General features: G+C 42.3%; 1 protein-coding gene across 1 annotated transcript; it reads right to left on the reverse strand.

Annotated features, from left to right (window-relative positions):
- Positions 1-1,443: 1,443 nt before the first annotated feature.
- Positions 1,444-14,924, reverse strand: LOC107392458 (bcl-2-modifying factor). Its single transcript, XM_015970273.3, has 4 exons — positions 14,766-14,924; positions 13,106-13,303; positions 12,394-12,584; positions 1,444-6,991 (listed from the first exon to the last, which is right to left on the reverse strand). The coding sequence occupies exons 2-4, from the start codon at positions 13,275-13,277 to the stop codon at positions 6,875-6,877; spliced, it is 480 nt and encodes a 159-aa protein (XP_015825759.1). The 5' UTR covers positions 13,278-13,303; positions 14,766-14,924; the 3' UTR covers positions 1,444-6,874.
- Positions 14,925-16,913: the final 1,989 nt, after the last annotated feature.

Raw genomic sequence — 16,913 nt, forward strand, 5'->3', positions numbered from 1 at the left:
AAGGAGCCACAAAATCTGAGCTAAACAGCGACAAAGGCTATCCTGACTTCAGGTTGAGATTTGTCAAAATGTCTAAAAAAACAGCAAACTTCTCCAAGATTTATTGCCATTTGATCATTATATGGTTTAATAGTTGTGTAAAAATACTGCTAATTTCCTCCTATTCGGGCTTTGAGTTTCTTTATTTGAAAAGGTCTAAGAGACGGCTTTAAGCAGTTGTGCATGTTAAGTCAGCCATGACTGGGGTAGAAGTCATTCTGTTTCAACCCCAACCTTTCACACTCTTTGTGTTTGTTTCAGTGGGGGCCACAGAGGAGGGAGTTCTTTTACTGTAAGCTGCCAAATAGGTGCGTCAGGTGTGGCTGGAGTGAGAAACTACCTGGAGTGTAACAATACAAGTGCCACGCGTCAGCCCTGGGGAAAGAGACAGTACGGTGTCTGCTCTGTTAAAAAGAAAGAGCACCACTCAAGTATGAACATTATCCGAACCATTAAATTTTTTGTTTTGGACTAGCTACTGTCAAATTCGGTATTCCATAGGAAGAAGTTCTTAATATCAACAAAAACACTTGTTTTGCATGAGGAACACTAACTAGACACCTAATATTCACACGTGTCGGGATAAATCAGTCACTTTCATGCCTGTAAGACAGTGAGGCTGCAGTGTAACTAATCTGCATGCTCTGCAGCATTGGCCTTAACATTTACGATGTGACAGTAGCTCTTATCATTCACTTTACACATGGGCTCATGCAGTTCTTGTGCATTAAATGGTAAATGGCCTGTATTTGATATAGCGACTTCTAGAGTTCTTGAAACCCCTCAAGGTGCTTTACAACACGATCAGTCATTCACCCATTCACACACACATTCACACACTGGTGGGGATGAGCTACAATGTAGCCACAGCTGCCCTGGGGCGCACTGACAGAGGCGAGGCTGCCGAGCACTGGCGCCACCAGTCCGTCTGACCACCACCAGCAGGCAACGTGGGTTAAGTGTCTTGCCCAAGGACACAACGACAGCGACAGACTGAGCGGGACTCGAACCTGCAAACTTCCGATTACGGGGCGAGCACTTAACTCCTGTTCCACCATCGCCCCATTACTTGCTTGTGTGTGCAGTTCAGACAGAGGTTATTAAGTCTTAGGGGCCCCGCTGCTTTCACCAAATTAATGACCTACCAGCAGAGGGAAAATGATGAGCACAGCCTCTGCCAAGCGCCTGGTTGGCTTCAAATGCCCGGCTAGCTTCAGACACTTGGCTAATCCATCAGGGGCTGACTTGTACGATACAGAACTTTTTTTTTAAAGTTAGGACTTAATAGAAATGGAGGAAAGTAATTTATCTTGCGTAGCTTTCTGTTTTTCCATTAGAAGATGTTTTCATGACCCTTGTGATACTGTGTGTTGATCTTGTAAACACTGACTTGACTCATCTTGATAATGTCAATAAAGTTTTATTGAAAAAAAAGTACCAATAAACAAGAAATCCAGAAAAAGAAGGATTCGTAGAGCAAGGCTCTGTATGTACAGCATATTGCACTACATAGCAAATTGTCTTTACTTCCATATGAATTTTGACAACCAGAAAAATATATATAAACACAAAAAAAAAAAGAATGCACAGTAGAGTCTCGAAAACACACAGTCAATGTTTACAAAAATGCTACATTTTCGCTGGGTCTCATTTCTTGGTATACAGAGAGTGTGTGATAATCAAGACTTCATCAAAACTGAGCAGTTAAAGGCATCTTCCAGGTTTTTTTATGCATGTACACTTAATCTGTTGTTGAAAGAAGGGCAAAGTTAATATATCCATTAAACAAATCAGCTAAACCATGAATTTTAGTCGTTTTGTTTGTTTGCCTTGTTCCATCACATGACATATGATGTGCAAGGAATGTTGCAAGTTCCTTCAAAATGACTTGTATTAAAAAATATTGTACAAGCATGAACTGTCCTCACAAAATTGGACCAATTTTCTTAAGAAAATACAATTTCAAAAAGTTAAGAAAAACCACAAAGAAATGTTATGAAAAAGGTCAAAATCTTCCTTCTTAAAAAAAGCTAATTTTATATTATAGAAAGTAGACAACAAAATTCAAGACACTAATGGTTGTTGTGAAGTACCTGCTCCACTCTTGGAGCGCTGCTCTCATTTACAACATGAGGGCAGTTTAGGTACCTAACATAAAAAATATCAAGGGCACCGTGGTGGCTCATTTCCCTTTCCAATGAATCAACGAGCCATCCTAAACCTTCTTGATTAATGCACAGAGAGAGAGCCGAAGTCTCCTCCCTTTCCGGTCAGCTCGTGGGTTCCCGGAACAGACACCACGAATGCAAGTGAACGGGGCTATAAAAGTTATTTTCCAATCCGCTTTGTCTCACGCACAGAATCACTCATATGTTGTACTTCAATTTAAATAAAAGTAATGATGTGAGTTTCGACTATTTCTGTCACGTAACTTAAGATTAGCTTGTAAAAAGTTGTTATGAAATTAATACAAATCAGAACTCTCATAATCGTCACTGCAGAATCTCCTCCCTCATGGTAGCTGCTACTTTCCACATAACCAGATTTATAGTGGTTTTCGCCATGTTTAATGCTCCTTCTGTTGTCCTGGAAGAAGTATTCGAAGCTGCTAAACTAATCTTCTCCTTTTCTCCATGTCCGGTTCAATGACGTCAATTTGGTGAGATGAACATTTGTAGTGAGTCCCACATAAAACCTAACATAAATATTGCCACTGTTGAAAAATAAGCACTTTATTGGCACTAAAATGTGTCTTTAAAATCCACGGACATCATATGTGAAATCCATGGAACATTAGAAGTAGTTTTAAAAAGCCCCGTTGACTTACATTCATTTCTTCTTACTTCTGGGGACCCATGGTCCATACGTAGATGGGCGTGACTTAGGCTCCCACACAACTGACACATGGCAAGATTAGCCCAAGAGACCAATCCAGAGTGTATACTATACATCAACACACAACAAATAGAAGACCTGTGGGATTTACAGAAACAAAGTACTTTCCAGTGCATACTGATTTACAACACAATGATTAAGGTAAAAAAAAATACAAAAAACAAACTAACATTCTGTGGTTTTTTAGGCTAATTATGCAACCTTTTTGGGTCTGTTTTCAGTTTTTGCAAAAATCCTACACATCATTGAGAAATTTGAAGGAATAAAAGGTTGTATTCTGCCAAAAGACTGAACTGCTTTCAAGCTACTGCATTTATAGAACAGCATATTGTGAATCTGGTGAGTTAAATGGCTGAAGAAGGAAAAAAGTGGTTAGCCTAATCGTGAACTTTTTATTTATTATCCCACAACCCTGCCTTTCTCTTTCTGAGAGTACACTCATGTAGGCATGAATGGTGGGTTTTTATAATCGTGGCATGACAACAATATATTCAGATAGTGACAAGTTTTCTCCGACTAGAAGCAGAGGATTGGTGCAGAGCGAGCATCAAACGAGACGATGAGGGATGAGCGTTCAGGGCATGACGAAGGCCAGTTTGCGCTGAACAAACAAAAGTCCAAGACCAAAGCAGGAAAAAGGTAGAAGTGATTGCACACACACGTGTATACAGTAGAAAAAATAAATTAAAAAATGGCAAAATAAATTACAAATAAAGTGAAAAAATGACCATGTCATGAAGGGAGCAGCGTGATGAGGAAGGCAATGGTGAGACAAGGCGCTATACGGGGACTGGCTCAGCATTCAGGATCCGCAGGAAACTTTATCACCACAACCACATTCAGTGCACCTCACACGCCTCTGACTACATACCCAGTAGCTCCAGTCACCACCACAGCCAGTCGGTCAGCCTCACACTCCTCAAACTGTAACTTTATGTATGTGCTAGAAATCGTCCTGAAAGATTTTTAAGGTCAAATGAAAATAAGAAAATACTCTAAAAGGTGAAAACACTGCTTTAGTTCTAACAGCCTTTTATTCTGTTTGAGAGTCAACTTTGCTGCTGTTACACCGACATTTCCTCATTGAGGGACAATAAAGGATGTTTCTATTCTATTCCATTTTATTCTATCCTCAAGGTTACCAGTAGCCCAAAAAGTCTGTCCCTGAGACATCTTAAGAAAAATGAGAAAACCCCGGCAACTATGCAGTGATATACATTATAAGGAGCAAGTAATTACAGACCCCTGATATGTACTGCTCCTAGGGTCCCCAAAATGCCTGAAATCAGCAAGAAAATCTAAGAAAAACAGCATCTTCAACAGTGTCTTCAAACATATTCATATTTCAAGAAGAATTACAGTCTTTTCTACTTTAGTTTGTTTTCAGAGGTTGTTTGTCTGCTTAGACAGTGGTGGTTAATGTGTGCTGCCCCAAATCTGTATCGAAGCACCAAAGACAATAAAAGATCACCCAACAGAACATCTTAAACCCGATGGGAATCCTGAGAGGGGCGGATTCTGTTTCACAGATTGGTTACGCCATATTGTTAGGTGTCCACGAATGAAAAGTGAACCAAGGAACCTTTGAATTGAGGGACGTGGCTCCAGTTCGATCTCAAACTAAGCCCAAAGTGAAATTTCCAGAACTGATATCAAATCCAGACTCCAGACTGTGTTTAGTCAGGCCTCAATACTGATTATTTGTCTTGGACAAGTGACTGAAATGTGGCAGGAGGGAAGTGAAAACCTTCATACAAGACAGAGGTTGGATTGGTAACAATCTGAACTCTTGTAAGGGTGGAAAGTCTAGTGCAAAAACAGTGGATCCATAGTTCCACTCAAAGGGCATGGAGGTCTGAAAACAATCACATGAAAAGAACATAAAACAAAGGAAAACACAGAGACGCTGAGAGGAGGTCTAATTAAAAAAAAAAGGCTAAATAAACTATCTATGATAGACTTTCCATTGGGTAAAATGTTGGTGTGGAGCTGGGGTGCCCACATTTTTACAACCTTTTACAGTGAGCAGCTCAAAGCGGTCAGTCAGGGCCAGGGGAGTGATTGCTTTGTGATCAACCTATTGGACACCCTGGTTTAGAGGAAAGCTCAGTGTGACATGTGCTTGTTATGTCTTGTTCTTATTTAGTGCATGATGCTATATCTTTAGTAGTTTTCTGTAAACGTCAGCACCCATCTTTTGATATAAACATCTTTTCAGTGTGCTACATCTCAGACATAAATTAGTGAAAAATAAACGATTGATTAGTTAAACTGATGCCAGCTAACTGAACTTGTTGATTCAGTATTTGCATGATACTACAGCATTTTTATTGCTTTACTGTTAATGTTGTTATTTATTTTCTCATATTTGTTTGGCTGTCTCTCAGGTTGGCTGCAACTAGCCAGGCTTGTTTGGCCAGACAGCAATTGCCAGCTCCACCCATGTACTTTTAAAAGGTCCAAAAATGTTTGACATGTAGCACATGACTGTATTAAAATATATTTAGATGACAGCTCACAGTGAGCCATGTTTTTGTCTGTATGTCTTTCGCAACCTTTCTGCACCCATGAATCTAGATAAATTCCTTGTATGAACGAGGCCATAAACTCGATTCTGATTATATGTACAGATATCTGACCTCATTCCCAGTATTATAGAAGACACTACCCCAATTTCCACTACCTCCGCTCCGCTCCGGCACGAACTCCGCAGCAAAATCGGTCCCGTTGTAGTCAATCAGAGCAATTCCACTACTGCGGCCGTGCTGCGGCAGTGCGGCGCAGTGCGCCGCCCTCTGTTCCGGCATCCAGCAAAAATAGAATCGATCCTATTTTTGCCGGACGCCGGAGCACCTCCGCAGTAAATGGACAGGAATCACAACCGCCCAACAGGAAAGGGAGCAAGCACAGCTTCCGTTTTTCACAATAAATCGATAAACAAAAAGCGTTTTTTGTTTCATATGCACAGGTTTAACAACTTTTAACAACTATCAATGGCGGCTGAACTTTAAATGCACAAAAGTAAGCCATAAATACAGTTTCCACTATCAAAGTAGTCACACTTTGTTGATCCAAACTCTGCTGATCTGTCAACACAAATGATGGGCAGATTAAACAGTTCATGTCGATGCTTCTCCCACACAACGGGTGTTTGGATCTAACTTCCGCGTTTATTGCTCGGACTGTATCGCAAGATCTCGAAAATCCCGCGCATGCCTGTTTGCGCACCTCAGGTCTCCGCACCGGAGCGGAGCCGTTGTAGAGCGGGTACCAGTAAAAATTGAGTTCGGAAGCGAGCGGCTGCGAAAGGCGGGGGCGGAGCGGAGGTAGTGGAATTAGGGTCAAAACTTTTATACAAGAAAAAGAAAAGGAATAGAAAAAAATACAAGAAATAAAAAGATTAATGTTCCATTGAGGTGAGGTGCAAAATGCTTTGTTCTGAGACATGGCCTCTTTGGAAGTTAGTAAATCAACTTGACTGGTCACCTGGTGGACTTCAGAAAAGAAGTTTAGACACCACATTTTCGTTCGTTTCCTAACCATCTCAACTTGCCTGTCAAAAATGTTCAAACGCTCCTTCTGGCAGAAGACACTGAATAAGGCATTCCCAGGGTCTGCGGAGGTCATTTAAGAAGGATACACATTGAAGTGCAAAAACTTTAAAAAAGAACAATGTATTGTACAAAACTACTACACTACATGTAGGTCAAAATATGAACATTGTCCTTTCGAGGAATCTTGGGAGGATCATGGCATCTTCTTAGAAAGAGAAAACATTTGACCTCGTACAAAAGTTGGTTGTCGCCGTCCCGCGGTGACCTGTTTTTGTCTTCTTTCTTTCTTCCTTTCCCCAAACTGACCCGTGTTAGATTTGACAGTGCGACTATAAGTCCAGTTCCTCACCGAGATGAAGATGAAGGACGTGAAGGGACGAACCCCCTCACCTCTGTCCCACAAGCCCTCCTCCAGCAACAAGCCCTCTATCAAACAGAAGGCCTAGGAGAGCTGCAGCCAGGCGCCACCATAGCGGCCCCTGATTCCTTTGGTTTCGCTGATACTGAAACAACAAGGAAAAAAAAACCCCGTTAGAGCACTCCAGAAACTCAGATTTAGTTCATGTTTACTGTGACAAGTACTGACTGACAGGCGACACAGTGAAACGGGTCAGCTAGTGTGCTGGATCCAGACGCTGGAACGACCCTAATATTTTCACAACAGTCTGCGTTTGTCCCAAACAATTCTTATTAACCTGCTCTCTATTTTTGTGCTGTAGCCCGGCTTCACAACAGACATTCCTAACCATAAACACATTCATCATGCAGTCATAATCTTTCTGGCAGGGACCAGCAGCCAGCAGCTGAGGACGAGACTCTCAGGTTTGCAAGCCAATTGGATTGTGTGCGATTAGGAGGATAATGCTATCTCAGCCATTGAGAACCTGAGATAAGATAATTGCACCAAATGGGATTATGGGGGCTCTTGATGAGGGGTGGAGAGCCTCTGGGAAAACAAGAGCATCTGCATGAGAGCAGCAGTAGTCCAACAACTCATCTGCAGACGAAAGACAGACTTCACCAGACCTGATAGTACTGAGTCTATTTTTGATCAATGTGGTCAGGAACAGGGGCGGATTTAGGACTGAAGAAGATCCGGGGCTTAGCACACATGTGCACTAGTCAAAATCATATATATTTGTCTTGTACCACATAATTTTTAATCTGAGGCTACATATTAAGCATATTCAGGGCAGAGTATTGTTCCTGTTAGTGTTTAGTGTGAGATGATAGTAAATATTCCCTTTCTTTCTCCAACAACTTTACCTGATAAGCTAACTTTAGGCAAACCAGCAGCACAACAAATATTTTCAAATATGACTCACAAACCTGAGTCAACACCAATCTCATCAAAGCTGGGGTTCTGTCGCCGTACTTTTGGTCTAAAAAACGTCCTTATGTCCATCTTCACTCATGCGTTTCAGGCAGAGAGTGTAGAAGAAGCCGGCTGCTGAAGGGCTTCTTCTTCAGTGGTGGAGGCTCAGGCAGGCTGTATACAAACTAATGCCAGCTGCTCCCTCTCTGTTGGACTTTGGTACTGCATGTTACTTCGGCGATTTAGATCTGGGGCTTTTCATAAAACATCTGGGGCTTCAGCCCCAGTAGCCGGGCCTAACGCCGCCCCTGGTCAGGAAACTGAACTATTCTTGACAAAATGATCCCTGAACATCTTTAAATAATGTGCTTTCATGTGTGTGATCCAAAATCCCCACAGGCGAGGATAAAATTGACCATGTTTACAGGTTTTAACACAGTATCCCAACCTTGACCTAGTTAGAAACCAAGAGCTGCCACTCTTGATAAGGCTGTGGGTTTCTATTCTCTTATCGGTTTGTGGTGAACATTGCATGGTGTTGCATAAGCGCTGCCAGGTTCCAGCTACCACGAGTGAATCCTACTTTCCACTTGCAAGCTTTTACTTGCACTAAACATATTAAAAGAAAATACAATAAAGGTGCAACATTGTGGCAAGAAATAGCTCCTAGGAAGTTCTTTGCTGTACACCATATCTAAATCTCGCCTGGGGATGTTTTGATAACAATGTGAAAATTAGAAATATCTATTTCACATAAAAATAGAGAATATTTACAGGCAACACAGAAGGATGATTACAGTGAAATGTTACAGTACATTGCAAGACAGGCCAACCATGCCTTCAGAGTTTACAGTCACAGGGAAAAAAGCAGAAATGGATACTGTTATGTATTTTTACTGTAGGTCAAAGTGTATGTTTGGTGATATTCAGAGATTAAATATGAGTTAGTAAATGTTAAAATGAGTCAGCTAAGGGATTCATCTTCCATCTACGTTCCATAAACCATCTCCGCCCCTCACTGACCCCTCACACTGCCGCCATTCTCGTCCACAGCCTCGTCACCTCCCGTATCGACTATTGCAGTTCACTTCTTTATGGTCTCCCCAACAAACTCCTTCATAAACTGCAACTGGTCCAGAATTCAGCAGCCCGTATTATCACCAGAACCCCTTCCTTTCACCACATCACCCCGGTTCTCCAGCAGCTTCACTGGCTCCCAGTTAAATTCAGGTCCATCTTCAAAATTCTCCTCCAAACCTTCAAAGCAATCCACAACCTCTCTCCTTCATATATCTCAGACCTTATAAGTATTCACACCCCATCCCGTTCACTCAGATCTTCTTCTTCCATCCATCTTGCGGTTCCTTCTGCCCGTCTCGCTGCCATGGGGAGCAGAGCTTTCAGCCGCTCTGCTCCTCGACTCTGGAACTCACTTCCCCCAGACGTCAGGGACATCAACAGTTTTACCCTTTTCAAATCAAAACCCAAAACACATGTTTAAATCTGCCTACAACCTCTGATTTTATTCTACTGTTTCTCTCTGTTTTTTTTTTTTTTCTTGTTTGGGTTTTATTATTGTTTTATTGTATTTTATTACGTGTTTTCTGTCAAATGACCTTGGGTGTTCTGAAAGGCGCTTTTAAATAAAATGTATTATTATTATTATTATTATAAAGTTTGTGTTTGCATTAGATAAATACACACAGTTAAAGTAAGTTAAAGTAAGAAACAGAATGTTCTTCTGACCCTTTGCATTAGGTCAAGCAGTGTTCACATAAATAAAAGAGATTAGGAGAGTAAGAGTGACAACAAGAGGCGCAAAGGCCTGTTGCACCCTAATCATGAGTCACTCCACCAACTGTCAGAAAGGAGACTGGCTCTAAATTTAGTCGCAGAGCACTAGCCAGATTCTCTGTGTCGTCACTCCGACACCACCCTGATGTGTTTTTATCAGAGTCCAGTACAGGCTGTCTGTAAAACCAGCTGCTCAGACGCACAGCCTTATCGCTTAGGCAAACAGGACAGCCTCTGCAGCAAGAAACTCTGGGTTAGTCGGATCAGCAGAAGGAGAAAGGTCAAGCAAAAATACAAATAAGTAACAGTGGCGTTACAGACCCGGCAGTATTGACATTACCACCCGGGCAAATCATCACAGATTCATGAGTGAAAAGTGGACATCGTTTGTGTTTATTTCTAGTGAGCTTTTCCCTCCCCCACCTCTCTGAAGGGAGAGACTGACGTACCCTCACTCAAACAGTGAAGAGATATAACCACAAACATGGCCTGTGTGGAAACACACACACACACACGCACGCACGCATGCACGCACGCACACACACACACACACACACACGCACGCACGCACGCATGCACACACACACACACACACACACACACGCACGCACGCACACACACACAAACACACACAGAGTCGCTAAAGATATTCAAGCTTGCTTTCAACACCTCCTATCGAAAGCACCAGGAGTCGTCTCTCTTAAAAAAACATAAGGATGAAACCGAACTCTGCTCCTTGCCCTGCACAGGCTGGAGCAGCCTTCCTGCCATTGTGATTGTCATTACTGCCATGTCTCAAATGGCGCAGCAGCTAATGTCAGCCATCCTCTGGGGACCCTAGAGTTCCCTCTAGCCCTCTCTGACAGAGGAGCAATTTATCTGTCAGCATCCTCTAGCACTCCTGCGCTGCCTAATCCCTCCCTTCACCAGGAGCGACAGGCTCCCAAGGAGAACACTTGCAGCCACACTGCTAGAAAATCCGTCAATATGATGGCGGTCAAAGGCACTTGAATTGCTCTGGGACAAGTGTCTGCGCCGCATAATTTCCTTGTAAATCAGCTGCTGTCAGGAGCAGCAGGGACGGGAAGAAATAACCACTAATGCCATCATCAAGGGAAAGTTTATTTCTAGTGACTGTCAGCAACATAGTAAGAAACAGAAAAGGACAGAAAAATAAGAATGAATGTATTCATGCATGATCATGTGCACACACACACAATAAACCAAGCTGCACATTCTTAACCCTAACCCAAATTACTACTAAGGCTGCGTTAGACTCATTATTTTATGAGAGTTTAGGTAGTGAAACCCTCATTCATGCACACACACATCATGTGCACATAGTATAGCAATTCTCTGCATATCAGTAATGTCTCTCGTTACAAAATTGGTAAAAAATATGTTCTCTTCATTGAGTATTCAGAACCACACTATGTATCTCTGCAGGATGTGACCTCACAGCATGGTTTTTACTATGACTGTCCTCTCTGTTGTTTACCGGATTAGCAAAAGAAAGCACAAGCCACTTCCTCTTCCCCTGCCCTAGTCCAGCCGGTGTTGTGCGTCAATACACAATACAGCCACAAGTACACTTCACAGCAAACCTACCGTCCGACTGCCAGGTTGTCTGTGTGTGTCCCGCCAATGTTCATGAGTCATGCATCTTTACAAGGGTTTAAACGACACCTGGTAGAAAAGCTCGTGAGATAATAGGAAACCGTCTCACAGCACGAAGTACGAGATTAAAAATGAGTTTTTGTCTAGAACAGGGAGGGACTCGCTGAGGATGGCTCCGATGATTATTTGAGATGCTGTTTCCAAAACTTCACTGCTCCACTGCATCATTATAGACTCCACCAGCAACTCACAAAGCCTGCGGTTGTGTAAACCTCTTATCTGGGTGTCTCCTTGGTGAGCGAGGGGGCAGAGTGGAGGCTCCCTGGAACCACAGCTGTTCCCCTCTGGGCTCATGTGCAGAGCTTCGGGTTACATGTTTACCTCCTCCTGCCACTTCTGCTTTTTCACGTATGCATAAAAGAAATACACGAGCATGTTTGAGTGGTGAACTTTGCAGGAAACATCCTTGCAGCGTTTGCTTTAAAACAAAGTGCGTGACTACTCAGACATTGTCACCTCAGTGTAACACTCAAGACCAGGGACCTTCCATGCCACTTGCCTCCACAGCTCACGGAGGAAACGGGAGCAAAGGAAAGAGAAATAAACAAGGAGAGGAGGCAGGGGAAGGGCCTGGGGTGGGCCAGTACATGGGGGGAAGGGTTGTGCTGGATCTGGGGTGTCTTTTGAGTTGAGAGAAAAAAGATGGAGGGGGTCAACTGTGCTGGGCTGAAATTCTGCATGTGCACAACTTCTCCAAAACAAACACAATAAAAAGAACAAATGTTTGACCCTCCATTAATCTTGGTCAGATCAACAGAACCAGAGTGTAGATGGTGTTGCTAATGTGTGGAGTTTCTAATGATCACTTCATGCTCCTGCATGCACCCACAAAACCAAATGAGACATTTAAGCACGTTTGAAGGCAGGTGCAAAATAATTACATCTAAAATAGGTTGAAATGAAGAAAACAGAGAAGGTGTCTAATCCAGCTAAATTTTCCTTACAGCCACAGGAAACAATAACCTATTAGTGAAATGAGAAAAGTGGTTTCCCTTAAGAGTTTTTATGTGCACCAAAAGGGTCTGATTACATAACACACAGCTGTGGTGTCATTAATGACTTGTTTGCTGTCACTGAATGCCAAGGAATGTGTCCTGACTCAGCTTAACTCCCCCTCACCTGCTGTAAATGTTCCCGGTGAAACTGGTCTCCTATCAGCTGGAGTTTCTGTCCGATGCAAACCTCCAGGCTGCGTGCGGCGGGCGGCCGCTCCATCCTGTTTGGCTCCTCTTCCCTGTCTTGTTGTCTTGCTTCAAAATCCCCAACAATCTCAAAGCGTGCAGGGAAGTGCAATCGAAAACCTGCGTTGCCTGTTGAGTGTTGAAGCTGAAACTTATTATCTTGTAAACATCAGTAAAACTGTCTAAGAATAACACTTGAGAGGCCTGATTTTATTCTCGAAACTGCTCCTGAACATCGTCGTTGTTTAATTACATATAAATGTTTTATGATCTGCTAAGGCTAAAACAAACCTACCCGGCTCAGACGGGGTCATGTCAAGGCTACTTTGGAATTATTACTGGTATATGACACCAGTATAACTTCACTGTCACTGATAACCAGACCTCTGTGAACACTGCCGTCATGTCACTGCCAGTCTGGCGCCTTTTGAATAGCAAAGCAGATGGATACACGACATTCGGGCCATAAAAACTTAGAGCAAAGACTATCAGGCACCAGGAGGTGAGATCAGTGCAGCAACACTGTTACACACGTGTCATCGCAACTCTCATTTTATGTTTTTTTTTACTTTGCTTTTAAAAACACCAGCTCTCACACACGAGGCAATGTTCCCCTTTTCTCTTGAAAAACAGATTGCAGACAGTCTCACCGTAGAATAGTGGTCTGGGCTCCTCCGCGACTCCACAGGGCAGCATGCCGCTGTGTGGTAGCAGGGCAGGACCGGGTGTCTGTGTGCCCCGGTCTTCACACTTTATCTCCCTGAAGGTTTTGCGCCAGCAGCTGGAGACTGGCTCAAACACATCATCCTCCTCATCGTCCATACGGGGGTCACTGTAGGGTGAGCGGCCTTAGAAATCAGAATAAAAAGTTGAAAATATAAGAATAGAAATTTAATAAAAAAGAACCCAGATTTCCTACGAAGTCACATCACAGCTGCTGAGGTGATCTCAGACATATCCGTGTTCAAAAATCAATAAAACCACAATGGATGAGTTTAAGAGAACAAAGACAAAGGTTCTGTCTTCATTTGGTGGTGAGTACTTCAGCGGTAATGTAAACAAGAGACTCTGCTGAACTCAGTGATGTCACCACACAATTTTCTGTGGTTATGCGAGTCAGCTCAGGCGCAATTACATAAAAGGAAGTTTGAACTACAGTGGATGATTCTTTCCTGTTTTGATAATCTCTATTAATTATCCACTAATTAGAAATTATAAGGACATTTAAAACCAAATATTAGCATTTAGATGTTCAAAAGCTATTAATAAACCCAATCGTACCACAGCGTGGCAAAACAATATATTTATGTATCCCAAAAGGACATTTGGCAACCCCTCCAAAGGTAACAGCACACTGCAGCCAACCTTGAAAAAGTGAGTCAAAGAGTTATCGAAATACATCTAAACTTCTAGCTGCATCTGCAGCTAAACCACAATACACCACCAAGTTGTAATGCAGGGTTATAAACCACTACCGCACAACTAAATTAGGGTCCATGACAAAAAGAATAATGACAGTCCTGCAGGAAAATCCAGGGCCACTCTCTCTCTCTCTCTCTCTCTCTCTGACCTGAGTTTGCAATTCTCCCTCCAACCATAAGCAAACTGTACTCCAAGAGTAAAATTCCAGTTTAATTGTTTGTTTTGAAAATCACAGCATAAGAACAAGAACAACAGAAAAAGTTAAATGCACACACAGATGACCAGGCAGCGTGTGTCAGACAGTGGCTCCCCCTGCTGCAGACTCAGCTGGTGCAGCTCTGTTGTGGACACAGTTCAACACAACCTCAGGTCACCCCCCACTCCAACTTTGTGTGACAATGCACACTTGTAAACATCAGCAGACCCAGAAAAACGAAGTTTGTTCACTTTTCTCTTTTTAAATATTAACATTTCATTGTAGGAGAAAAACATTTCTTTCGAGAAAAATAGTAATAGTCAAACCAAATTGTAGCAAAATAAAGTAAAATCCAACTTTAATGCGTTTAAAGGTAGAAACTGCGTAAATACGCCTTATTGTCTCATAAACGGTTCACCAGACTGACACATGACCGGCGGATCCGCGTAAGCCGGTAAAGCCAGTATATTTCTAATCTCTGCCGGGTGAATGACAAACTGAGTCAACATGACAAACAGCTCTCTCTCAACTCCTCTGAGGTTTCGGGATAAACGGGATGACTCCAAACCAAATGCCGTTGCGTTTCTTTTCGACAACATTGGCGGCGCTTTGTTTATTTGTTTGTTTGTTTCTTCTCCCTCAGCTGATGACGTTTACGCAGAGCGCGTGAGAAGGAGTTTTCTGTCACTTACCACAAAGATGTTGCCGTCGTTGTCCAACACGCAGAGAGAATTTAAAGAAAGCGAGCTCAAAACCCCGCCGGGTCAAGTGAGTTTAGTCCCTTCCACCTCCGAGCCTGAGTTCATTCTGTGTGGAGGAACTTAGACTAGCGCGTTTTGCTCAGCCAGCTGGGCGGGGCGCAAAAAAAAAAAAAAAAATACAAGGTTTACGTTCGGAACTCCCTCCTCCGTATTTTCAGACACGTGGACGGGAAATTCCCATGAGCACGAGACTGCGTTCACGGTGCCACATTGCTCACGCGCTCAGATTTACTGTATGTTGACAGCCCGGCTGTATCACCGATGATACTCCACTATACATGCTAAACAAATAAAATAAACTAACCAGTTAATAAATCCACGATTAATTAATTAGTTAATTATACAAGCAATCTGGTGCAAAGGCAGACCTTTGCAGAAGTCTTGCCTTTTCTGTTAATGGTGTATTATTATTATTATTATTATTATTATTATTATTATTATTATTATTATTATTATTTATTTGCTTGCTAGGAAACTATCAAAGTAATTTGGCAGCAGTAGGTCAAGAGGAAGGCCAGGCTGTCCACTAATTGTAAGACTGCTAGCCTAGTGAGCTAGACCATATTTATTTAGTCTGGCTTGCCAGGCTACGCAGTTGCAGTATCGATCCCAGCTCCCGGAAGATAATTCTGCTGTTGTGTCCTTAGACAAGACACTTAACCCTCCGTGCCTGCTGCTGGACTGGCAGCGGTTGTGCAGTCTTGCCTTTTGTCAGTGTGCCCCAGGGCAGCTGTGGTTTCAATGTAGCTCATCATCAGCATGTGAATGGGTGAAAGATATAGTGCAGTGGTTCTCAGTGCTGGTCCTGGAGGGACCATTTTAGTTGTTCCTGTGCTCCAATGCACTTGATTCAGGTTGAATCACCTGCTCAGCAGACTGCAGAAACCTGTTAATCACCTGCTGATCAGGTGTTGAAACAGGTTAAAATTAAAACATGCTGGACACAACCCTCCTGGATCAGGATTGGGAACCACTGCTAAAGCGCTTTGGAGTTGTCTGACTCTGAAAGACGCTACAAGAGCAGGTCATTCATTATCACTGAGGTAAAAGAAAACTTCATACAGGTTAATTTTTAATCCTTTGTAAAGTCTGCTTCCCCTATGGATATACTTTCTGCCTTTCAAATAGCATTTTGTAGATCTGATGCTTCTTTCGTTCTCCACGTGACTACTTTTCTAATGCTTAAGGTTAAAACTTTACAAGTCAGACAGTCATTGCCAGATTCAATAACTCGACAGTAATATTCTGAAATGAAGCCAACCATATAATTTCTTCAAAAATGTAAACAAAAAGTGCAGTGCCTTACAACTAAATTAAACTTTTGCTCAAACGTTTAGAGATAACTATCAAATGTCTAACGGTCTAAGACATTCTGATTATAAACAGTCAAATATTATCAGTAAAACTGGCAGCTTTTTGCTCATTGTTGGAAGAAATGACCTAAATTTAACTGGGTGAGGCTCAGATCTTAATCAGCTTATTATGGCACCTGCAGTACTGAACACGTGTGCAAACAGAGTGGATATAAGAGTTTATTGCTGGTTTTATAACACATGAAGCTGACAAACAGTCATGATCTGTGTCTCTTTGGTTGAATTTTATTCTTTTCCCTCACCACCCCATCACTGATCATGCACACCACTTTACCATGAGCTCACCTGTCCCTGTTGTTGGAATCACATCCTGGAGTCATTCATTTGTTCCATGTACCCTCAGATCCCAACTGTTGTCTCAGCATTCTATTGTCGGCCTGCTTTGCTCTTGTGAGTAGATTTTTTTGTCATCATCCAATAATTTTAATTGATTTATTATGCATGGTTATAGATGTTTTGTTACACATGAATTGCTTCTCGCTTCTCAAGTCTTTTTAAGTTCAACTTCAAAGGTGTATATCACTGACTTAATCCATACATTTGTAGTGATCTCTAGTAGGAATAAATGCCTTGTAAGTCGTACTCTGGGAAACAAAGCTCTGGTGCACCAGTTTAAGGAAGTAAACGTGAGTCATATCAGAGTTGAGCTTCAGACAATAAATTAAATTTGGTATTTTTATATCTGTCTGAAGATCTCTGGTGAAAG

Source organism: Nothobranchius furzeri, chromosome 18, assembly GCF_043380555.1.
Source record: "Nothobranchius furzeri strain GRZ-AD chromosome 18, NfurGRZ-RIMD1, whole genome shotgun sequence".
In the NCBI taxonomy this organism is placed as follows: Eukaryota; Metazoa; Chordata; class Actinopteri; order Cyprinodontiformes; family Nothobranchiidae; genus Nothobranchius; species Nothobranchius furzeri.